Source organism: Hylobates moloch, unplaced genomic scaffold (genome assembly GCF_009828535.3).
Source record: "Hylobates moloch isolate HMO894 unplaced genomic scaffold, HMol_V3 SCAFFOLD_19, whole genome shotgun sequence".
NCBI classification, from domain to species: Eukaryota; Metazoa; Chordata; class Mammalia; order Primates; family Hylobatidae; genus Hylobates; species Hylobates moloch.
The window spans coordinates 2,714,566-2,738,605 of record NW_026652294.1 but is presented as its reverse complement, the minus strand read 5'-3'; the positions used below and the strand labels follow the sequence as shown (position 1 = coordinate 2,738,605).

Here is a 24,040-nt window from a genome sequence, read left to right as displayed (position 1 = left end):
CAGGAGAATCGCTTGAACCCGGGAGGCAGAGGTTGCAGTGAGCAGAGATCGAACCACTGCACTCCAGCCTGGCAACAGAGCGAGACTCCGTCTCAAAATAAAGGGGACAAATGTGACTCTTCCTGGAGCAGCTAATACTTGGAGACTGTGCTTGATCCACGTGCGGTCTGCAATCTGTCTGTAGCCTGTCCACGATGAAGCAGTTACATAAAGCACAGAAAACATGTAAAAACTTGAGAGCAAGAGGCTAGGTGTGGTGGCTCATGCCTGTAATCCCATCATCCTGGGAGGCTGAGGCAGGAGGACTGCTTGAAGCCAGGAGTTCAAGAAACTTAAGAGCAAGTTAGTACTACCATGGTCACTTAACCATATTTTATAACAGCACCAGTCCACAAAGATGAGAAAACTTTACAAAACCCATCCTAAAGTAGTTCTGGAATGGCCAAATAAGGACCTCCAAAATCTGCTCTCCTCCATTAAAACAACAAGAACACTAGCAAAAATGGTCAGAATCAATTCTTTCAGAACCCTGGAAACTAAAGAAAGGCTTTCAACAATCTGAGGAGTGTTGATTCAAGAAAGACAACGAGTCTTGCTAAGAACAAGGAGTTGCTGGCATCTTAACTCGCCCCATTCCCAGCCCTTCCCAGCTCTGTGGTAGCCACTCAATGGAGAACGGGTCCTCAAGGCCCCAGGCCCAGAGAACTGTCACTGTTGGGTCTACCTGGCCACCCTCTGGAAAAGCCTCATGGCAGGATTTGTCTTTATTTGACCTCACTCAGTGAAAATAGCCCAGTTCCTGAGGGCTTTTGTCAAAAGGAACCAGTGGCAACTGTTTCACCCTGCAGCTGCCAGAGGCTGGGGCACTAGTTGGGCAAACGAGAGGCTGGCCAAGAACCTGGGAAGGAAAAGCTGGAGATGTCCATGGGGCTCTGAAAGGCTCTAGCGTATGTCTGGAGATGGCTGCGCGCAGGCCCAGGAAAACCTCCAGCTGACTGACCTGGAGACTCTGTGCAGGCGGCAGACAAAGGCTAAGACAGTTGGCAGCCACTGGAGCACACCAGGTGAGCGCCACAGACCCACAGCTCTCATCACAGGCTGGGAGACTTACTGGCTCAGGGAATTTAAGAAAATCCCTGTCCAAGCATCAGGAGACCACTCAGCTAAAGGGCCAGTGTATTCAGTGGCCACAAGTCACAAAGAATACACACTTCACAGAATCAATCTAGGAAAGTCACTATTATGAGGTAAACCGTCACCCCCAAATTTACATGTTGAAGTCCCTCAGAATGCAACAGTATTTGGAGACAAGGTCTTTACAGAGGTCATCACATTACAATGAGGTCATTAGGGTGAGGCCTAATCCAGTGAGACAGGTGGCCCTATCAAATGGGCAATGTGGAGACCAGCATGCACACAGAGAGAAAAGCATGGACATGGAGATCGCTATCCTCCAGCCACGGAGAAAGGCCTTCTCTTAGCCTTCTGACACCTTCATTTTGGACTTCTGGCTTCCAGAACTTTGAGACTATACATCTCTGTCATTTAAGCCTCCCAGTCTGTGATACTTTGTTACAGCATCCCTAGCAAACTGATACAGTCACAAATAGAGAGCAAGGACATATGACAAAAACTATAAACTTAAGGGAGGTGAGGTAACGTGATTTCCAGAGTTGCCATATATTTTAAATGTCCAATTCTCAACAACAACAAAAAATTCTGAGATATGCAAAGAAATACGACAGTAGAGACGGCCCATACATGAAGGGAAAGGCAGTTTAATATACACGCTCTCTAAGGACTGGACTTACCAGAAACAGATTTTACATCACCTACAGAAAACATGCTCAAATGACTAAGAAACCATGTCTAAAGAACTGAAGTATAATGCCAGCACAGTGGCTCACGCCTGTCATCTCAACACTTTGGGAGGCTGAGGTGGGCAGATGGGTTGAGCCTAGGAGTTCAAGACCAGCCTGAGCAATATGGTGAAACCCCATCTCTACCCCATATATATATTTTTTTTTCTTCTTTTTTTTTTTTTTTTTGAGACAGGAGTCTCACTCTGTCACAAGGCTGGAGCGCGGTGGCGCAGTCTCGGCTCACTGCAACCTCTACCTCCTGGGTTCAAGTTGTTCTTCTGCCTCAGCCTCCCAGGTAGCTGCGATAACAGATGCCCACCACCACACCCAGCTAATTTTTGTATTTTTAGTAGAGACGGGGTTTCACCATATTGGCCAGGATGGTCTGGATCTCCTGACCTCGTGATCTGCCTGCCTTGGCCTCTCAAAGTGCTGGGATTACAGGTGTGAGCCACCATGCCTGACCCTATATATATAATTTTTTTTAAAAAAAAAGAATTAAAGTATAAAAACAATGCATTACCCAATAGAGAATTTTTTTTAAAAAGACAGAAATTATGAAACAGTCACTAGAGGGGTTCACCAGCAGAATGTGAGCCAACAGAAGATAGAGAAGCAAACTTGAAGACAGGGCAATTGAAATAATCCACACTGAGGAACAGAAAGAAAAAAGAACAGAGAAGAAACAACAGAGCCTCAGAGACCTGTGAGATATCATCAAGTGTAACAATTTACTGACCAAGAAAAAGAAGCTTCAAATTACTGAAATCAGAAATGACAGCAAGGGACCATCGCAACCACATAGAAATAAAAAAGGGTCATATGGGGATACTAGGAACAAATATATGCTAATCAATTAGATAATCTACATCAAATGGGAAAAAAATTCCACAAAAAACACAAACTATCAACACTGGCTCAAGAAGAAATAGATAATCTCAATAGACCTATAACATGGAAGATTGAATTAACAATTAAGTAGCTCTGAACAAAGAAAAGCCTGGTACCAGAAGGTTTCACTGAGCGCAGTCTATCAAACATTTAAAAAATGAACACCAATCCTTCACAAACTATTCCACACAACAGAAGAAAATGGAACATGTTCCAAATATTTTATGAGACCAGTATTATCCTGATACCTGTACCTGTTGTTACACTGGACAAAGATATCACAAGAAAACTACAGATCAATGTTGCTTATAACTACAAATGCAAAAATCCTTAACAAAATACCAGCAAAATGAATCCAGCAACATATTAAAAAATCATTATATGTCATGACTAAGTGGGATATATCCCAGGAATGCAAGGTTGGCTCACCATTCAAAAACCAATATAATACACTATATCACTAAAATGAAAGACAAAAAAAAACACATGATCATCTGAACAGAAGCAGAAAAACATTTGACAAAATCTAACATCATTCCTACAAAAACTCTCAGCAAACCAGGAACAAAAGGAAATTTCCTTATTCTGATAAAAACCTACAGCTGACAAAGCACACTAAGTGAAGGAAGCCAGTCACAAAAGACCACATATTGTATGATTCCACTAATATGAAATGTCCAGAGTTGGCAGATATATAGAGACAGAAAGCAGATTAGTGGCTTTTGGTGGTTGGAGAGAACTAAGAGGGAATGCTAATGGGTATGGAGTTTCTTCTGGGGGTGTTGAGATATTCTAAAATTAGGTAGTTATGATCGTTATACAACCCTGAATATACAAAAATCCACTTATATAGTTTAAAAGGCCAAATTTATAGTTGTAAATGATCTCAATAAAGCTATTATATAAATAAGAATGCACCCTTCAAAATTTCACAAGCCCCTGCTACAAATAACCATTTACCCAAAAAGGTTTACAGCTAGTTTTAAATGGTTCTTCACATGGCTGACCCTTGAACAACATGGATTTGAACTGCATGGGCCCACTTAATACAAAAATTTTCTTCTGCCTCTGCCACCCCTGAGATACCAAGGCCAACTCCTCTTCTTCCCCTTCCTCCTCAGCTATTCAACATGAAGATGTGGAGGTGAAGACCTTTATGATGATGTTTCCATTTCAAGAATAGTAAATAAATTTTCTCTTCCTTATGATTTTCTTAATAACATTCTTTTTGTAACTTACTTTAATATAAGAATATAGTATATATCAGAGGTCCCCAACCCCCAGGCCATGGACTGGTACCAATCCATGGCCTGTTAGGAACCGGGCTGCATAGCAGGACATGAGTGGTGGGGGCAGGGGGAGCAAGTGAGCAAGTGAAGCTTCATCTGTATTTACAGCTGCTCCCCATCACTCATTTTACGCCTGAGCTCTGTCTCCTGTCAGATCAGCAGTAGCATTAGATTCTCATAGGAGTGTGAACCCTACTGTCAACGGTGCCTTCAAGGGATCTAGGTTGTGTACTCCTTATGCAAATCTAACGCCTGATGATCTGTCACTGTCTCCCATCATCATCAGAGGGAACCATCTAGTTGCAAGAAAACAAGCTCAGGGCTCCCACTGGTTCTATATTATGGTGAGTTGTATAGTGATTACATTACATATTACAATGTAGTGATAACAGAAATAAAAAGTGCACAATAAATGTGACGTGCTTGAGTCATCCTGAAACCATCCCCGCCCCCCCAACACCGTCTGTGGAAAAATTGTCTTCCCTGAAACTGATCCCTGGTGCCAAAATTAGGTTGGGGACAGCTGTAGTAATATGTACATAACAAAATATGTATTAATCAATTGTTTATGTTATTGGTACGGCTTCTGGTCAAGAGTAGGTTACCAGTAGTTAAGGTTTGGGAGGACTGAAAGTGATGCGTGAATGTTCAATCACGTGAGAGGCTGGTGCCCCTAACCTCCACGTTGCTCAAGGGTCAAGTAGATAAAGAACAATCTAGGGCCAGGCGCAGTGGCTCATGCCTGTAATGCCAGCAGTTTAGGAGGCTGAAGCGAGTGGATCACCTGAGGTCAGGAGTTCGAGACCAGCCTGGCCAACATGGTGAAACCCCATCTCTACTAAAAATACAAAAATTAAGGCCGGGCAAGGTGGCTCACGCTTGTAATCCCAGCACGTTGGGAGGCCGAGGCAGGCGGATCATGAGGTCAGGAGATCGAGACCACGGTGAAACCCCGTCTCTACTAAAAATACAAAAAATTAGCCGGGCGTGGTGGCGGGCACCTGCAGTCCCAGCTACTCGGAGAGGCTGAGGCAGGAGAATGGAGTGAACCCGGGAGGCGGAGCTTGCAGTGAGCTGAAAACGCGCCACTGCACTCCAGCATGGGCGACAGAGCGAGATTCCGTCTCAAAAAAAAAAAAAAAATACAAAAATTAGCCAGAAATGGTGGCACACACCTGTAATCCCAGCTACTCAGGAAGCTGAGGTGGGAGAATCACTTGAACCCGGGAGGTGGAAGTTGCAGTGGGTCAAGATCAAACTCTGTCACTGCCTGGGTGACAGAGCAAGACTTTGTCTCAAAAAAAAGAACAATCTAAATCTTGTAGACTCTGCCTCAAAGATTCATTCCCATCACAAACCTACATGTACCGACATTTACAGTGCACACTCAATGCTGCAAAACAGAGGACAAAAATCTCTAACAAAAAGGACATTTTTCCCCTGCCTATACAAAGACAGGCAAGTTTCCTCTTTTATGAAATACAAACAGAAGAACCTGGAGGCTGGATGACTAACCTGCAGGGCATGGAAGGCATGGGCATGGCCCACGGACACCCCCAGTTCACACTAACAGGGCAGGGTAACCACACTGCATCCGCAGCTCCCAGTAGGGCAGGACCACAACACTCACCTCGAGTTCTTCACTGTCTTTGGGCTTCTCTTCAGAGGTCTGTTTAACAAAGTCAGGGATGAGGATTTCCAGGGTAGCTCGGGCTATGAAAAAAAAGAGCCCAAGGGTGAGGCTTGGGCACTGCCCTCTTCTCACCACCCTGCAGAGTGAACCGTGCACTGCTGCCTCCCATCCCCACAGCTCAGGGGCTGAGCGAGGGCCCTGAGGAGTGATGGCACTTCAGAGACAGGGTCAGGAGAGGACAGAAGGAAAAGCCCAGACGTGTGGCAGGCTGCCGGAAAGCCTCACGGGCCACACTGGGTGTGTGCGCTCTCACCCTGGGGTCCTGGGAGCAGGCAGGGAGGAGCTCGGAGCTGTGTGTGTTAGGGAACCACTTTGGTGGCACGTGAGAAAACAGCTTTGCGGGCCCTGGACCATGCAGGGAGGCCTGAGAGCAGGCTGCTGCAGGCACCTAGACCAGGTGGCAGCAGCAGTGGCTGGCATGGGTGGAGAGATGCAGCCAGGTCTGAGAGACACTAGAGGGAGCTGCTGGAGGGCAGAGCATGGGTATGGCCACTGGGGTTGGAGGTGCCATAGCTGATGGCTCCATAGACCCCACAGAGCTATGAGTGCTGGCAAGACATGGAGCCAAGATATCTATAGGGCAGCTGGAGTCTGGGCAGGAGAAGTGGGTTCCAGCACATAGGGAGGAAAGCGGGTGACCCCGCAGAGGAAAGAGCACACAGCCACGCCCAAGGCATCTCCACCCCCACACAAGGCTCCACTGCAAGTTATCTGTCAAAACCTCCACTACACCCCCTTTCTTGAGTTGCAAAAGTCTCTTAGGCAGAATCTAAGATGGGCAGCAGGCCTTCTGGAAAACACACGGCAATGACAGATACCTCGAGAATCGACCTGTGGGTGTGAGGGCCTGGGGTACACCCAACACCACCCTATAAGAGGCCAACTAACCCTGACGCTGAGGCAAATGGCTTTTTGTGAAAGAATGTCAACTACCACGAATGCAGGGCATGAATGCAAACGGCAAGGGCATGGTCCAAAAGGGCAGTGGGTCTTCACCAGGACACACAGCCTTCCCAGAGCCGCACTGTGCCAGGTGTTCTGTGTGGCCAGGCCCAAACATGGAGTGGGAGGACCCAGGAAATACTGCCGGTAAGAGCCAGCACCACTGGGGGAGGATGCCAACAGCATGCTGGCCCACTTCTCCTCCCTCCTGGCATGCCTACATGCTGCTCGGTTTAAAAACAAACAAGCACTACAGCATGTGCCCAGTACAGCCCAGTTGGCTCTAGGCACACCCCTGAATATGTGCAGGGCCAGGACTAGGGAGGGACGTATTGGCCCAGCTGTCACTCAGTAGAGAGGCCTTCTACTTTTTTTTTAGATGGAGTCTTGCGCTATCACCCAGGCTGGAGTGCAGTGGCACGATCTCAGCTCACTGCAAGCTCTGCCTCACTTGTTGACGCCATGCTCCTGCCTCAGCCTCCCAAGTAGCTGGGACTACAGGTGCCCACCACCATGCCCGGATAATTTTTTGTATTTTTAGTAGAGACAGGGTTTCACCGTGTTAGCCGGGATGGTCTCAATCTCCTGACCTCCTGATCCGCCCACCTCGGCCTCCCAAAGTGCTGGGATTACAGGCATGAGCCACCGCGCCTGGCCGAGGCCTTCTACTTTTAAGTCTCACATTTTGCTCTATTTGAGTCTTTTCCAATGAGCATGTAATTTTAAAAATCAAAGTAGATGATTACATAAATAAAATAAACATGCCCCACCCACATCCCCCACTTGTCACCACTGCTCAGCCCCTCCCTAACCAAGCAGCGAGGCAGATATGGCAGGCAGCACGTATCTTTGACACCCAAGCAAGCACATTACCAGCTTTATTCTTCGCAAGTTTTTTGCTGCTTGCAGTTCCAGATCCGTAAGTCACACCATCAATGGTCACCGAGGCACCAAAAGGCTCACTTGGGTTCTCTTAAAATTAAAAGTACTTGTTTTAAAACATACGAGTCAAGACATTAAAAGCGTGTGCACAGTCTGCCCACACCGACAGACAAGGAGCAGTCAGGGGCTGTCCCTGCAGAGAGTGAGCCTGTGCTTGACTGCAGAGACCTGGGGCTCCCTGGGACTGGAGACGGGCAGCAGACAGGCAGCAGCAAAGGGCACAGCTGGGAAAGTGGAGGGAAATGGGGCACGTGGGAGATGGTGAGCCAGAGGGGCAGCAGGAGGCTGGGGGTAGAGCCTCCTATGACAGGGACTGAGGTCTATGATGGACACAAGACTGTCGGAATGGGAAAGCACAAGATGTGGCTTGCCAAAGAAACACCACCTCAAAGGATGAGTGACCCCCAGGCTCCAGCTTCCAAGGGGAAGACGACAGACTGGTCTTCACAAAGGTGTGATGAGGGCACCCAAGGAAGACAGAGCTGGTGGGAAATGCATGCCCAAGGACGCTTCAGACACCCAGGGGCATCAGGAGACCAGGGAAAGGACCCAGTGCACAGTGGGGAGGCCTTGCTGCAATAAGGCTGTCCATGACAACACGGGATCAGAAACCAGCAAGGCAGATGGGGCAGGACAAGCGGAAGGTGGGGAGAGGGGACAGACTGGAAGGGGAAAGCAGAGCCACTCACTCAGATGGGGCGCGGCTCCAGGAAACAAGCCACCCATCTGCAGTACGCTGCTCTCTACCCTTCCCTTCCCTCCCGTCCCAGTAGAGTAGGGCTAGCGGTCAGCGCCTGCCTCCCCAGCCCTGACCGAAGTGACACCTTGTGATTCTTTAGGACTGAAATGGGGAAGGTTAGACTTACCACATTCAAAGAAATTATAGACAGGGCGGACCTTGAGGACACGCTGCATGTACTCGTGCAGGATGCAGACCTCAGATTTCCCGTTGGGGTTAATAACAAACTCTGTGACAAAAAGGACCATCTCAGCAAGTGTGAAGCAGTGCCACAAGCTAGCACACAGCTTCCTGTTACCATGTCAGTAACTAGGGGCTCACCACCGTGAATGTGGCAGACCCCTGCATTCATGGGATAAACATAAGCTTTGAACGAAATGCAACTCATAAAACATGCCCTCAACACATCACATTAGAAATAACAGCATAACCAGTCTGCTGATGTTAAAATGCAGAGGCTTATACCTTTCTTTGTGGGTGCATCTTGCACTGATAAAGTAATGAGCTTCTGATTGGCTGGCAAGATGGGCCTCTCGGACTCCGCCTGCTTCCGCTTCATTTCCCGATTGAATTGCCGCCGCTCAGCCCAAGTCCTGAATTTTTTCACAGTAACTTGCTCAAAGTCAAAACGTTTCTCCAGGTAGCTTCGAAATTCCTCGAGATCTGTCCCAGATTTACCAGAGAAACAAATTACTTAACTTCCAACATAGGAGTCAGGTTCTCACAGCCCAGTGCGTGGGGCAGCCCCAGGCCACATGACACTATTTCCCTTCCCCGTCCCTTTCAAAGGGGAGGGAAGCAAAGAATGAAGGCCTCCCTACACCAGCTCAGATTATTCTGGCAGGTCCCTTCTGGATGAATTTCTGAGATGTTCTTTTACTTTATTTGGGGCAGGAAGAATATAAAAATGAAAAGGAAAAAAGAAAGCTTAAAAAAGTCAGATGGCCATTGGGACTTCCTCCCTGTATCAAAACAGGTGCCCAAATGCCAGCAGCACCCAGGCTCCATGCGCCCGCCACCTCTCTGACCACCTCACTCTTTTCCTTCTGGCCATCCTGGCCACCTCTGTAGTCAGCAACACACCCAGGCAGCTCCCTGCACAGGGCCTCGCATTTGTCACATTTCCTCCCGGGCCACTTCCCCATCCTCTGCAACAGCCCCCATCACAGGCTCTTCTAGGACACCCCACACTCCACGGAGTTATGAGACAGGCTGGGTAGTGATGTACAGACAAACAGAAACCTAGAAAATGGAAAGTGCTCTTTGAAAGTAATCCAGCAGGTGGGTTCACAGAGACCTGCCACACCTGAAGAGAAAACTAAGACTTAAATGGTGGGACTAGGCTAAAAGACATGGAAGAGAGAATGGGAAATACCAGTACACATCCAGCAAGCAATTGCAGGATTGAAGAGAGAACTATCCACAGAATGGTGACAGTTTCCCAACACTGAGTCATGGATTAAAGAGGCTCACTGAGCTCATCAAGACAAATCAAAACAATGCCACATGAGCACATCCTACTGAAAAAGCAAGACTTAGGGAAAGATCATACAAACCACCAGAGAGAAAAGGGCCCACTGCCAGTGCCAGCAGCCATCTCCCCAGCAGCCTCAGCCATGCAGACGCCACAGAGCCCACAGACAGGAGCCTAGGGTGCTGCACCCAGGCAGGTTCTTGCAAGGACAGGAAGACAAGCCTTTCAGCCACACCAACAGTGGAGGTGTGCAGCCCCTTGCTCACAAGTACAACTAGGAACTAGGAGCAATTATGGCCTTCATTAGAAAAACAAAGCTCATGGGTCCCAGGAGGCAAGAAGGGAAGAGTCCTTCAAAAACTCACCAACAGATTCGTCTTTGCACACCTCGACTTTGGCCTTCACCTGCCCCAGGGCCCCAGGGGCTGCCTCAGCCCCTAGTGGGTCTTTCTCGTCTGGGGGCCCCAGGTCAGCACCCATAGAGTCAGGCTCATCCAGGGGAAACTCCAGCTCTGCAGATCGGCTCAGGGGCTTGACAGGGGACACATCCTCACTAGGGGTGAGGTCACTGCTTTGCTCCCGTTCCTCGTTGTCCTTCATTTTCTTATAATGCAGACAAGGGATGCTACTCAGAGGAGGGTCGTGTTTCTGTGGATAGTGAAATTGCAATATGGATTACAAGGACAACCCGAGAGTCTGAAACTCTGATGCCTTTCACCGGCCTCTGCTTGGCTGCGGTGCCATGTGTGTGGATGTGCACATTTTGGTCTGAGAACTTACAAGCCTAAAGTCACGACTGATGCCTCCCCTACCCGTATGCTTCCCGTTCCCAAGAAGTATGGCCTGGACCAGGTGACCACCCGAGACTCTCTGTGTAGGTACACCGGGACTCCAGAGTTATGGAATGTCATGATCCACCCGTCGGGCAGCGGCTCTGTAGGTGGGCGGCCACGACCTGCACGGGAAGACGAGAACATCCTATAATCACTGTAAAAACACTTGGAATTGTTGCCACAGCACCTCCTGCACAAGAAATTGTTGGGTACTATGCATGTGTTTATCTGGGTCTTCACAGAGAATCGAAGTTCCTCTCTGCCTTGCTCACTGCTATGCCTCCAGGCCTAGGACAGACAGCATGTGGCCTGAAGTGGGAATTTACACGTGTCAAACTAGCACATGAAGGAGCACAGAACAGGTCTGTGCAAGATACAAGTCCCAGCCTCAGCTCCTGCCTCCACATCTGGTAAGCACTGTGGACACTGGACTCCTCTCCTGCCTGTCTGGTTGTGGCCAGAGGTGCCTTGGGGCCGGGTGAGTTTTGCTAATAAACTGCATGGCTGTCAGCCACTGCTCCCAGTGACCAGGTGACAAGTCTTTATTGTAACTGAGCTGCACTCTCAGCAGCACACAAAACACTGCTTCAAATGATTCTGTTTCTAAGTCGGTTTAATACACTACTCCCAACCCCTTCTTTGCTTTATAGGCAGTTGTGAGGAAGAGGTTTACGACTTATCAACTTGACACCTGCCACCAGGCCTGACTGCTGGGAAGAGCGTAAGGCAAAGATGTAACCAAAACTTAATTTTCTCACAGGTATTGGGAACAAGTTAAAAACTTAGAAAGACCAGCCTAAGCAACACAGCAGGACTCCGACTCTACAAAAAACTTTTTAAAATTATCCAGGCATGGTGGCACATACCTATAGTCCTAGCTACTTGGGAGGCTGAGGTGGGAGGATCACTTGAGCCTGGGAGGCTGAGGCTGCAGTGAGCTACTCCAACCTGGGTAACAGCAAGACCTCGCCTCAAAAAAAAAAAAATTAGAAAACAGAAGAAAGCAAATGAAACCTTAAAAAATATACATGGCCGGGCATGGTGGCTCACGCTTGTAATCCCAGCACTTTGGGAGGCCGAGGCAGGGGGATCACGAGGTCAGGAGATCGAGACCACAGTGAAACCCCGTCTCTACTAAAAATACAAAAAATTAGCCGGGCGTGGTGGCGGGCGCCTGCAGTCCCAGCTACTCGGAGAGGCTGAGGCAGGAGAATGGCATGAACCCGGGAGGCGGGGCTTGCAGCGAGCTGAGACTGCGCCACTGCACTCCAGCCTGGGCGACAGAGCGAGACTCCGTCTCAAATAAATAAATAAATAAATAAATAAAAAACAAATAAATAAATAAATAAAATAAAAAATATACATAAGGGGAAAAAGGGCCAGTGACTCTCAGGGCCAGGTACCCACCAAGTGGCCCTGACCCTGGACCTGACACCTGTACCCAGGCCACCATCAGGTGATGATCCAGAGAGGGAGTGTTAAAGGCCAGGGGTGCATGCACACTGCGGGGGCGCTCTCCCCATGGAGTCAGGCCGAGATGGAGCTGCCTCTTGCCAGCTTTGGGCTAAGTCAGGAAAAGAAGCAAAGGGAATACGGAGCCAAGCAAGAGACGGGCCACGGGTCCGCTGGGGCTGCTCCTCTGTGACAGTGAGTGGTTACAAAGTTGGCCCAGCCACCTGAGGTGGGGGTCACATGCAGCTGTCCATCTGTGAGCGTCCAGGCATCCAGGCCAGAATGGCTGCTGGCCTGTGAGCTGTGCAGGACGACAGGTGAGTTTACCTTCTGAATGAGCCTGCTGAAAATGCAGCACCAAACCAGCCTCCTAGAGGCCCCGAGGTCAACACTCCTGCCCCCAGCCCCAGAAGCTGAAGCCCTAGGTTTACCCTGCCTGCAACCGTCTAGCCCCAAAGCCCTCCTGCTTAACTACTACCAACACGACATAGGCAGCAACATGTAGCACCTGGCATAGCTGACTTATCCCCTCAATAGCCCAAGGAGGATGGCCATGTGCCACCCGCCCCTTGCTTTGCTCCCAGTCGCACCCTGCCACCTTCTGCACCCCAGCCCTCAGCCTAGGGTCTCACCTGTGAGCCTGAGTCCCCGTGCATCTCTTCAGTCCCTCTACCGAGCCCCACATCTCCACCAGGACCCTCACAGGTGCCTCCAAGCCACCAGCTCCGATTCCCCCAACACTTGCACCACATCAATGGCAGAGCCTCACAGTGCAACTCTGGGCGCCTCCCAAGTGCTCTCCCCACTGCCCTCAACTCAAAGTTGAGGAAGTGCCATGTCTACCAGGGCACTTCCACCCTGCCCACCTGAAGTGCACGCACCATGCTGTGGCCCAGAAGCCATGTTGTTAAACAAAAATCAGGTAACACCACTTGCTTCTGGTGGCTTCCTGTGACACTTGGTCCAGAACTAGAACCTGGATCACAACTATCACCTGCCATCTCACTGTGTACCCACCTTGCCCTTGGCCTCCACACCCTCCAGCTGATGGTCATGCTGGCTTCTGGCATACACCAACATCGCCTCCTGACCCCCTCAGAAGTCCCCTCCCATTCCTCTGCACAGTGCCTGCTGCTCTGTGGTTTCCATAGCACACACCAGGATCTGCATCTGGGTCATGCATCAGGACGTCCTTGCATCCTGTGTTTCTCTCCTCAGATATTTCTGTCCTGTTCTCAAACATGCCTCCACCCAGCCCACTACCTAGCACCAGAGCTCTCTCAAAGCATTTCTGCTAAGGAAGCAACCACCCTTCCACCGCCCTGGAACACCCACTGCTTCTGACCCACACACGTACTTTTGAGCACTGTTTTAATCTTGGTCATCATCGGCTGCACACTCGTCTCTCCATCGGACGGATGGTCGCTGTCTCCGCCGTATTTTTCCTCTGTTCGCCTCTTTTTGGGGGCACAAAGGCCTTCTTCCAGCAGAGCATCCACATCATTGTCAAAGTCATCCTGCAAAACACGCTGTTCAGACACCAGAGCCCCTCGCGCTCATGCTCCTGCAACAGGAGAGCTCAACAGCATTCCTGAGAACAGACACAGAAAGGAGGTGCTCTCAGGGGGCCTAGATGTGCCCTTAGGGTGCATGATCATCTGAAAAACAAACGGGATGAAGCTACCAGCTGACACCAACACACCTGGTCCAGGGGCACACAGTGCCAAAGAGCGTATCTCAGCAGCACCTGCTGCCCCACACGCTGGATCAGGGGTACAGGGCCTACCCATGGGCCAAACTTTTCATTAGGAAACTTTAAAAATCTGGACTCCTTACATCTTTCTCTTCTCCACATTAACATTATTCCACCTCAGAGGAGATTTTGTTTTTTGTTTTTTTTTAATTTCCCTGCTTTCAAAAGATGCCGCAATTCCCAAATCTCTCTTTGGGTTTTGCTAAGAGCCCTCTAGAGGAGGGGCTGCCAACATACCTCGTAGGGGAAATTCAAGGCCTCTTCATCCACTCTGTCTCTCTGAACGATTGCTTTAGCCGTGAACCCGCCTGCTCCTTCTTCATCTAGCTCCAAATTGTCAGTAAAATCTTCTAACTCATCGAGCACTGCATACTCCACTCTCTTTTCCTGATCCAGCTCATTCTCCTCATCCTTCTTATCAGCACTCTCACCCCCTATGCCTACCCCGTCACCAATACTCCCGCCAAAGGGACAAGCATGCACGTCCCCACTGACAGGGCTAAGGAGCAAACCGCACTCCGCCCGCACGTCGCGCTCTGCTCCTGTGTACAGCACCTTCCTGTCCTTACTCCTGCAGCTCTCGGTAAAGCTCACGCTAATCTTTACATCCTTAAGCAACTTAAGGTCAGGGGAGAACTTCCGGACCGCAGGTGCGTGCCGGGCGGTGCGTGGGCTGTGGCCACTACAGTTCGGGTCTATGAGGAGGCGGCCCTTAGAGAAGGATCCTTTGGAGAGAAGAGAAGCTCCGTAGAAGTTGAAGGGGTCCTCAGCAGGGAGTTCGGACTGTCCATCACCACCAGAGCCAACGTCCATTACCTCTGCACCACTGGACGTTTGCAGGGGAGGTGGTGGAGACTGCTCACGGGGCAGCGCTTGGAAGGGGCGAGCTCGGCTCTCCATCACCGCTTCTCCTGCGGGCCCACACGGGAGCGGAGAGGGGCTCTCATCTGTCTCCATATTAAAAGCGCTTAAGACTAGTTTACAAGACCAGAGTTTTACAAGCCCTCACATAAATCTACACAGCTAACATGCACAAGTCCGCTGAGACCCGGGCGCGTCCTGCCGCGCTGTGCGCTGGCGGCTTAGTCAAGCTGGCCACATTGCTCTTTTCATTAATGTAGACAGCTTTTAGAACCACTGCCTCAATTATTGGAAATCACAATGCACTCAGCTTAAGTGACTGGCGACTAAGCGAGTCTGTCTTCATGCCGGAGTGGCACCTTTCTTCTTCCACCTGCAAAGAAATTTAAAAATATCGTCACAAAATGACAGAAACCTTCCACTTCCCTGGTACCAAGTTAAAAGCCAAGCACTATTAACAGCATAGTAAAGGGCTTCAAAATAATATTCCCTAAGAGGACCTTTTAGGCATCAAAACAAACTAACCTTACTTTTTTTCTTCAGAACCTGAATTATAACTTAAGTCCAAAGTTAAATATTTTGTTAACTGCCCACTTTAATTCCTACTTCAGAAACACAAAAACTATATAATCATAAGGGTCAAAAAATATTTTAAAAATTTACACTAAACTCCACCACAGCATTCTTCTAACTCAGATAAGCACGCATGCGGTGGGAGGCACCCTTTCTGGAACACACAGAAGGCGCGTGGCCTCCCTCAGGCCACCAGAGCACAGCAATCCACTCACCTGCAAGGGCTGGGTCAGTCAGAGGGCGAGCGCGAGACCCTCAGCTCAACTCTGCGGCACTAGGGGCCTCAGAGGCATGGCCAGGCACTCTGCTACCCAAGGACCCCAGGGCTCTCCTGGGCCCACAGGGTAGCACGTGGACGGGGACAGTGATGCAGCGTGCTGAGGTCACCAGAGGTGGCAGCATAGTTCTGTTCCCGATGGAGGAGAGGGGTGGGTGGCTGTGGGGAAGGGACCTGCCAGGATTTGGGGTGGGGAGCCACAAGAGACAGCTGGAGCCGAGGCACAGAGAGGCCTGGGTGCCATCTGCAGCCCGTTCCGCCCTGGGGACAATAAGGAGCCACTGAAGGTGAAGCGACTCTCATGCCACAAGTAGGTTCCTACTTGAGAGGGGAGACCCACAGCTGTGCCAGGCAGAAGCAACTGCATCCGAGGCACGGAGACAGTCCTCCAGGCCAGAGGACAAAGGTGTGAAAGAGGCCCTGGCAATGGGCCAAGAACAGTGTCGCAGAACTAACCGCACTTGTTGACCCAATGGAGGTGGACAGCAGAGAAAAGAGGGAACTAAAGACAAGGAAGGACACCCAAATTCCAGCATGCAGGCAGGAGCCTGGCGAGGAGAACAGAGGGGACCTCCAGGCAGGCTCTGAAGGTGCCGAGGCCACAACTCTGGAGCCATGACTGGCCCAGATACGGAAGGCCAGGACGCACTGAGGAGGTAGTCGCCAAACCCACAGGAGGAAGGCCACCCAGAGATGAGGGTTAGGGATGCAATTCTAGGAAGCCTTACTACAGGGGAAGCATGAAGAAAGGGACAACATGAAGCAGGGAAGATGGGTCTGAGGGGGCAGCCAGAAAACCCTGCATCAGAGCAGGAGGAGCACATGCAGACACACGCACATGCACACTCCCACAACGTGCACAGGAACACGCATGCATGCACATGCGTGCACACCAGTAAAGATGCACACATGCAAACCGCACTGCGTGACCTAACATCCTCCCAAGATTCCCGGAAAGAACAGGAGATGCAGACACCACACATTTAACAAGGGATAGGGCACGGTGGCTGTACTTCGAAGGGGACACAACATGAAAACCAGAGACTAGTTTAGGTTTAATCAATACATTTAACAACTATCCACTGGCAATCTACTCCAAGGAACGCACTATATGGACAAGAGACAAGGTCACAGGGCCTGGACACACTGGCAGGGCAATGACCACTGCACTGTCACCCCATTTCCTGGATTCTAAGATGTCCTAACATTTCTGAATCCAATGGGAATTTCACACCGTATGTCCCCAAAGATGTGTCTATCAAACTTGCTGAGGATCCAGGAAACACAGCACAGAGCTAACAACTGACTATAAAGTGCCGAAGACGCTCAAGAGGCTGTGGGCAGCAAGCAGGCAGGCATGAGGAACACTAAGTGGGGTGAGGTCAGTCTCCTGGCAACCAAGAAAGACCATTTCAGAGAACAGATCGAGGGGTCAACGCGCCCAGTGCCACAGATTATAAGGAAGACCAGGGCCAGACACCTCAGAACCTGGCAGTCCCACAGAGACCCTGGTGAGTCAATCCATGATTCTGGGACACAAAAAGCTACGTGAAGAAGCCACAAGGAGCAGGGGATTAGAGACCAACAGTGGGACGGAATGGGGAAGCCTGCTACCACAGAAGGCGAAGAAGCAGCCAGAGTAGACGTTCCAAGCAAAGGTGCTAATGGTGCCAAGCGGCAGCACTGAAGAAATGCACAGCAGGGAAACCTGGTGCCATACAAGTGAGTGAGCTCCTTGGGAAAGCAGGAAACCTGCCCAGCCCCAGAGCTCAGTGGTGGGCAGTCCTGGGCAAATTCCTTCCTCCCCTCTATAAGCTTTCTCCATTCATCGCACACACGCACCATCCTAGATGCTACAGACACAAGGTGGACAAAACCCTGCCCTACAGAGCTCACATTTTAGTGGGGGAGATGGACCGCTAACAACTAAGAAAAGCATGTACCCTGTCACATGCCAAGAAGTATTCAAGCAAAAACAAAACAAGGAAAGCGCCTGAAGAAGGGGAGGCAGTTTTAGGGAGGGGGATCCAAGAAGGCCTCATGGCCTGCGTCCACGTGAAGGCAGAGGAGTGAGCCCGATGGGTTACAGGGCTGGGAGGAGGGGATGTTCCAGGTGACACTGAGAGGAAAAGCAGAGGGCTGGGGTCAGGAATGTGGTGTGGCCAGCTGGGGCAGTGTGCTGAGGGGACATGACAGTGGGCCAGGTCCATGAGGGCAGATGGATCAGGGCTGGTCCTCCCAGGCTGCTGCCAGGACTTTGGCTCTTAGTGAGAGAGAGAAGGGCCACCGGATAGGAAGGCCCACACAGTGGCATCAGCTGATTCCAGGATAGCAGTGGCAACCAAACCTCAGCCAGACCCTGTTCTAAGCACTTTAAGCATTTTAGCTCACCCAGTTCTCACATAGCATTATGGAAGAAAGGTTCATCCACATGCTCAAGGTCACACAGCTAGGAAGTGATGGAGCTGCTTCACAAGCAGGCAAGCTGGCTTACATCTACACCACCTCTGTTTTATACCATCTTATGGTTTAAAAGAACCACTCTGGGCCAGGCGCGGTGGTGCACGCCTGTAATCCCAGCACTTTGGGAGGCTGAGGCAGGCGGATCACAAGCTCAGGAGATCGAGACCACCCTGGCTAACACGTTGAAACCCCGTCTCTACTAAAAATACAAAAAATTAGCCGAGCGTGGTGGCGGGCGCCTATAGTCCCAGCTACTCGGGAGGCTGAGGCAGGAGAATGGCTTGAACCCAGGACACGGAGCTTAGAGTGAGCAGAGATCGTACCACTGCACTCCAGCCTGGGCAACAAAGCGAGACCTCGTCTCGAAAAAAAAAAAAAGAATCACTCTGTGACCAGGCACAGTGGCTCACGCCTGTAATCCCAGCGCTTTGGGAGGCTGAGGCAGGCAGATCATTTGAGGTCAGAAGTTCGAGACAGCCTGGCCAACATGGTGCAACCCCGTCTCTACTAAAAATACAAAAATCAGCTGGGCGTGGTGGTGGTGGTAGACGCCTGCAGTCCTAGCTACTTGGGAGGCTGAGGCAGAAGAATCGCTTGAACCCGGGAGGCAGAAGTTGCAGTGAGCTGAGATCACTGCATTCCAGTCTGGGCAACAGAGTGAGATTCTGTCTCAAAAAAAAAAAACAAAACAAAGAAAGAAGAATCACTGTTTCCAGAAAAACTATAGTTGGTGGATAGGGAGTGAGGACCAAAGGTGACAGTAAAGAGAATTAGAGGCTCACCAGGTAGGCTGGGCCAGGATGTTAACCTGGAGGTGGTGAGAAATGGTCTGTGCTTATAAATAGAAGGTGAGCTGACAGGGCCTCCTTAGGACTGCATGAAGGTGTAAGAAAGAGAGGAATCAAAGGGACTTTAGACAGGCCAAGGAACGTTTTGGGATGGGTGAAGATTTGAGTTTGGTTTGGATATGGCTACTTGGCGCCAAAGTAACACACGGAGATATGGAAGAGGTGGCCAGAAACACCAGGCTGGTGCTCAGAAGAGAGGCCAGGGCTGGAGCTGTGAAGATGTCAAGGAAAGCTGGCATTAACGCCAGGAGGCTGGATGACATCACAAAGGAGAGGGCTACAACAAGAGAGTCTAAGACTGGGCAAGCCAGCCAGAAGCACATTTCCTACCTCAAGGTCACCATGAGACTACAAAACAACCCCTGGGAAGTGCTCCACACAGCGCCTGGCCGCAAAGGGCTCAAAGGGGAGTTCTCCACCGCCGGTAGGCCTCCCCACTGCTCCAGCTGACCAAACACCGCATGCAAACCCTGGCTTGCCAACAGGACTATCGGACAGGAACGGGCTCACGGCAAACTCCCCTGGACCCTTGGCACAGGGAGAAAACCCATACACTTGGACAGCACCCTTCCTCCTAGCCCACTTGCTGTGTTGGCTAACAGAGGCACTGGCTGTGATGGGCCAGCACCAGTGCCAGCGCCACGGAGGCTGCCTTTTGGTCAAGTCTCTCCCGCTGCAGCCTCCCGCCCAACCCAGCGGCAGTATGACCTCATCCGTTCCTTTTGTCATCCTCCAACAGGCCTCATATCCCTCACTTAGAGGCAACACTGGGTACCCCGGGCTGGCCATTCACTCCCTTTTGTGAGTGAAGGCCTGCAGCAGGGTTTGGGCCACTCCCACAGCTGGGAGTCTAGTCTGACCAGAAAACAGTGGATCCTCGCCTGGTGGTTGGCCTCGAACAGTCGACAGCCATAGACAGAACTGCCGTGCAGGAACAAGGTACATGCAAGCATGCAAAAAGGCAAATCAGACTCCTGCCACGAGAAACCCAAGTCCATCGGTTGACACCAGACAGGCATCACTGTCAACAGGTTGCCACCTTCCATTTATTTCCGCCATGCTCATTGTTACAATAAAACCGTATCCCAATTATCTACGTGACACTCAACCCGTGAACATTCTGTGGACAAAAAGACTTAGGCGACTTCTTGGATTTCCCAAACTGTGTTAAAGCCGGCAGGGTCCCAGGTGAGCACTGGCCCTGTCGACACCTTTCCCGCCTGAAGGCGATGCTAGGCTTCGGGCCCGCAGGGAGAGGAGCCTCTTTACCCGGTCGGACAGCGACGAGTGTCGGCAACGCCTGGGCCCGGGGCCCGGCCCCCAGTCCCGGAGAGGTCCCCACCCCGCGCTCTCCACCGCCCGCGGCCATGTTGCCTCACAAAGGCCGGGCTCCGCGCCCCCGCCCCGCCCGCGGCCTCGGTCCCGGAGGGAGGCGGGAGGGAAGGGCGCGCCCTCGCGCAGGCCGCAGCGCCCGCCCGCCCGCCAGCGGGGCGCCCCTTGCGCCCCGCACCTACCTGAGGCGCCCGCGGGCTGCCCGAGCCGCCCGCAGCCAGACCACAGCCGGGAGGGCCTCACCAACTGGCCGCCGCAGCCATCTAGAAAGCCTGTCCAGGCTCTCCGGTCGCCGGGACCCGCCTGCCGCGCCGGGCGAGCGGAGGGCGGGCCTTCGTGGCGTGCGGCCAATCCCCGCGCGCGGCCGCCCCGCATTGGGGGAGCCGCAGAGCGGGCTGAGGAAGCCGCCAATCGGCGGCGCGTAGCGCGCGTGTCCGCGGCGCGCGGCCCAATAGAGCGGCCGCGCGGGCGGGACCAGGCGCCCAGGCCGCGGTCTCGCTAACAGTCGCTGCCCGGGCGGGGCTCGCCGGACGGAGGGCGGTGGCCGCGAGGAGCGCCGGGAACGGGAAGCGCCGGGAATGCCGGGAGCAAGGGAGCGCGGGAAGCTCGGGGAGCGCGGGGAATGCCGGGAACAGGGAGGGCGGGGTACGCCGGGAGCGGACGCGCAGACAGGCCACCTTCGGTGGGCGCTGCAGAAGAGACCGTGCACACACAGGCGTTACACAACCCGGTCAAAAGCATCACTGTATCAGACATCATCATTTATAAAGAACGCGTGTGCTCAACTGTCTGGCGCTGTTCCATTTGCTAATACTATAACAGGATTTCCAAAACAGGGAAGGTTAGGCCGGGCGCGGTGGCTTGCGCCTGTAATCCCAGAGTTTTGGGAGGTCGAGGAAGGAAGATTACTTGAGCCCAGGAGTTCGAGACCAGCCTGGCTAACATAGTGAGACCCCAGTATCTACAAATTTTCTTTTTCTTTTTTTTTTTTTTTGAGGCAGTGTCTCGCTTTGTCGCCCAGGCTGGGGTGCAGCGGCGCGATCTCAGCTCACTAAAACCTCTGCCTCCCGGGTTCAAGCGATTCTCCTGGCTCACCCACCCGAGTAACTGGGATTACAGGCGCCCACGACCGCGCCCGGCTAATTTTTATTTTTTATTTTTTTATTTTTTTTATTTTTTATTTTTTGAGACAGAGCCTCGCTGTCGCCCAGGCTGGAGTGCAATGGCGCGATCTCGGCTCACTGCAGGCTCCGCCCCCCGGGGTTCACGCCATTCTCCTGCCTCAGCCTCCCGAGTAGCTGGGACTACAGGCGCCCGCCACCTCGCCCGGCTAATTTTTTGTATTTTTAGTAGAGACGGGGTTTCACTGTGTTAGCCAGGATGGTCTCGATCTCCTGACCTCGTGATCTGCCCGCCTCGGCCTCCCAAAGTGCTGGGATTACAGGCGTGAGCCACCGCGTCCGGCCCTAATTTTTATATTTTTGGTAGAGACGGGGTTTCACCATGTTGGCCAGGCTGGTATCAAACTCCTGGCCTCAATTGATCTGCCTGCCTCGGCCTCCCAAAGTGCTGGGATTACAGGCGTGAGCCACCACACCTGGCCAGAATTTCCAGAACTCGAATGAAGACACTGAGGGGTTCGTGAAACTGCTGATCAAGATCAAACAGAACAAGAGTAAATTACATGGCAATGAATAAACCAATGACAATTATTTATTTATTTAATTTTATTGTAGAGACAGGGTCTCACTATGTTGACCAGGCTGGTTTCAAACTCTTGGCCTCAAATGATCCTCCCATCTCAGCCTCCTAAGCGTTACAGGTGTGAGCCACTGTACCCAGCCAGGATAATTTTTTTATGTTTTGTTTGAAACATTGCTGGTTCTTTAATGTTTTGTTTTCCAGATTTAAGGAAACTTTTTTTTTTCTCTTTTAAGTTATCCATAGCTTACAGCAGTTTGGTAAAGTATGCCTTTGTAAACAAAAGTGAAACAATTACTTTTTCTCTGTACCTTATCCTTCCATAATTCGGAAACTATTCATGAGTATTTTTATTTTAATGGCAATATGGTTATTTACATAAGTTCAGTAAGAACCTGTTCTCTTTGTAACAGGACACAATTGGAAATGCTGTTTATATTACCAAAGCTCTGACTGGAATGCCGTATTTTCAGATATGGCCAGACAATTTTAAGTAACTAAGGATGACTTTATGGAACCAATAAAGCCCTTGGGGAAAAATGGGTTTTAAACCTTGAATACATGGGTCACATGGTTGCCTTGTAGGTGAGTAAGGAAAGTCACTTCCTGACAGGCCCAAGGATGTCAGGATATTTGGGGGGACCTCAAAAAGAGAGGAATTCACCCAAACCTATAACGATTGCAAATGAAGTATGATGGTGAGGCTTTGGCTTGGCTTCCTAGCCTGGCAAGGCTTTTAAAAGCCCAATCTGAGAGGCCTTATTAAAAGTCCTAGCAGGCCGGGCACGGTGGCTCACGCCTGTAATCCCAGCACTTTGGGAGGCCGAGGCAGACGGATCACGAGGTCAGGAGATCGAGACCATCCTGGCTAACACGGTGAAACCCCGTCTCTATGAAAAAAATACAAAAAAATATTAACCGGGCATGGTGGCGGGTGCCTGTAGTCCCAGCTACTCAGGAGGCTGAGGCAAGGGAATGGAGTGAACCTGGGAGGCGGAGCTTGCAGTGAGTGGAGATCGCGCCACTGCACTCCAGCCTGGGCAACAACAGTGAGACTCCATCTAAAAAAAAAAGAAAGAAACTTTAAGATGGCACCATAACAGATAATTTGTGGGCAGCCTTCATGACACGCAAACTGCCATCCATGATAGTCTGTTAGCCCCTACTCCATCTGAAGATGCTTCAAGCACAGCACCTGGAAATCTTGAGTAGCTGCCCTCTGAACTCAGAAACTGAGTTTATAGTTGGTTCCAACTAATATCTTTGTTTTTCTTTTATCTTCAACATGCAACCCCTGACGGCTCACACCCATGGAGGATATTTCCTCTACTGCTGGTCCCAGCAGATGATTCAGCTGGCCCTTAATGAACAAAAGGCAGCCCAGCAAGGAAATGGACTCGTACTATTCAAGGAAAGATAACCTCTTCTTTCCTTGAACAAGAGGAGGGACCGACAAAGATTCTTTGCTTGGCCAAACCAGGCTCCTGAACCTTCTTCTAGGCCCATCTGTGCACTTCCTTGTAAATTTCACTTAGAACAAGAACCCTGCAAAGTCACTTTAGCAAGAAGCATCCCCTGGCCCTCGACATCTGATCACCCTCCTTATCTAATCCGTTCCTACGCTGTCCCCCAGGTGAAGATGTCTGGTCACCGTGGCCTGTCTTCAGCAAAAATCCTGTTAATTGGTGTAGCCAGACTCTCCCTTACCCGGGATGTTTCTTCTTAGTCATTTTCCATGTGCTGACCCAGCTCCCACCCCCCTGCTCTTTGGCTATCAATTCCCACTTGCCCATTCGGAGTTGAGCCTAATCTCTCTCCCCGACTGCAGAATCTCATTCCCATGGTCCCTATACCTAGCAAGATGGTCCTGAATAAAGTCTTCCCTATAGTGCTTTAGCAAGTGTCATTCAGTAATTCTTTCTTTAACATTATCAGTGTTAATTTCCTGGTTGTAATCATTTTTCTGTGATTGGGTGCGGCATTAACATTTGGGGTACTGGGTGAAAGATATTGGAATTTTTTGTAATACTTTTAAAATCTTTTAGTAAATTGAATTTTTTTTTTTTGAGATGGAGTCTTGCTGTGTCACCAGGCTAGAGTGCAGTGGTGCCATCT

At 50.7% G+C, this 24,040-nt stretch overlaps 1 protein-coding gene across 4 annotated transcripts in view; it reads right to left on the bottom strand.

The window, feature by feature from the left end:
* DGCR8 (DGCR8 microprocessor complex subunit) overlaps positions 1-20,640 on the bottom strand; it is a 32,000-nt gene extending 11,360 nt beyond the window's left edge. Inside the window, exons 1-10 of one of the 4 annotated variants that reach the window (XM_058431187.1) lie at positions 20,407-20,640; positions 14,108-15,104; positions 13,475-13,634; positions 10,645-10,787; positions 10,198-10,480; positions 9,442-9,600; positions 8,824-9,021; positions 8,486-8,587; positions 7,551-7,649; positions 5,673-5,755 (exon numbers count right to left, since the gene is read on the bottom strand). In XM_058431187.1, coding sequence (XP_058287170.1) covers positions 5,673-5,755; positions 7,551-7,649; positions 8,486-8,587; positions 8,824-9,021; positions 9,442-9,600; positions 10,198-10,480; positions 10,645-10,787; positions 13,475-13,634; positions 14,108-14,827 — 1,947 coding nt within the window. In that variant the 5' untranslated portion in view covers positions 14,828-15,104; positions 20,407-20,640. Of the gene's footprint in view, positions 1-5,672; positions 5,756-7,550; positions 7,650-8,485; positions 8,588-8,823; positions 9,022-9,441; positions 9,601-10,197; positions 10,481-10,644; positions 10,788-13,474; positions 13,635-14,107; positions 17,309-20,406 lie in introns of those variants that run through there. The other 3 variants (XM_058431185.1, XM_032139599.2, XM_058431186.1) reach the window with 3 other exon arrangements.
* Between the last annotated feature and the right edge of the window lie 3,400 nt (positions 20,641-24,040).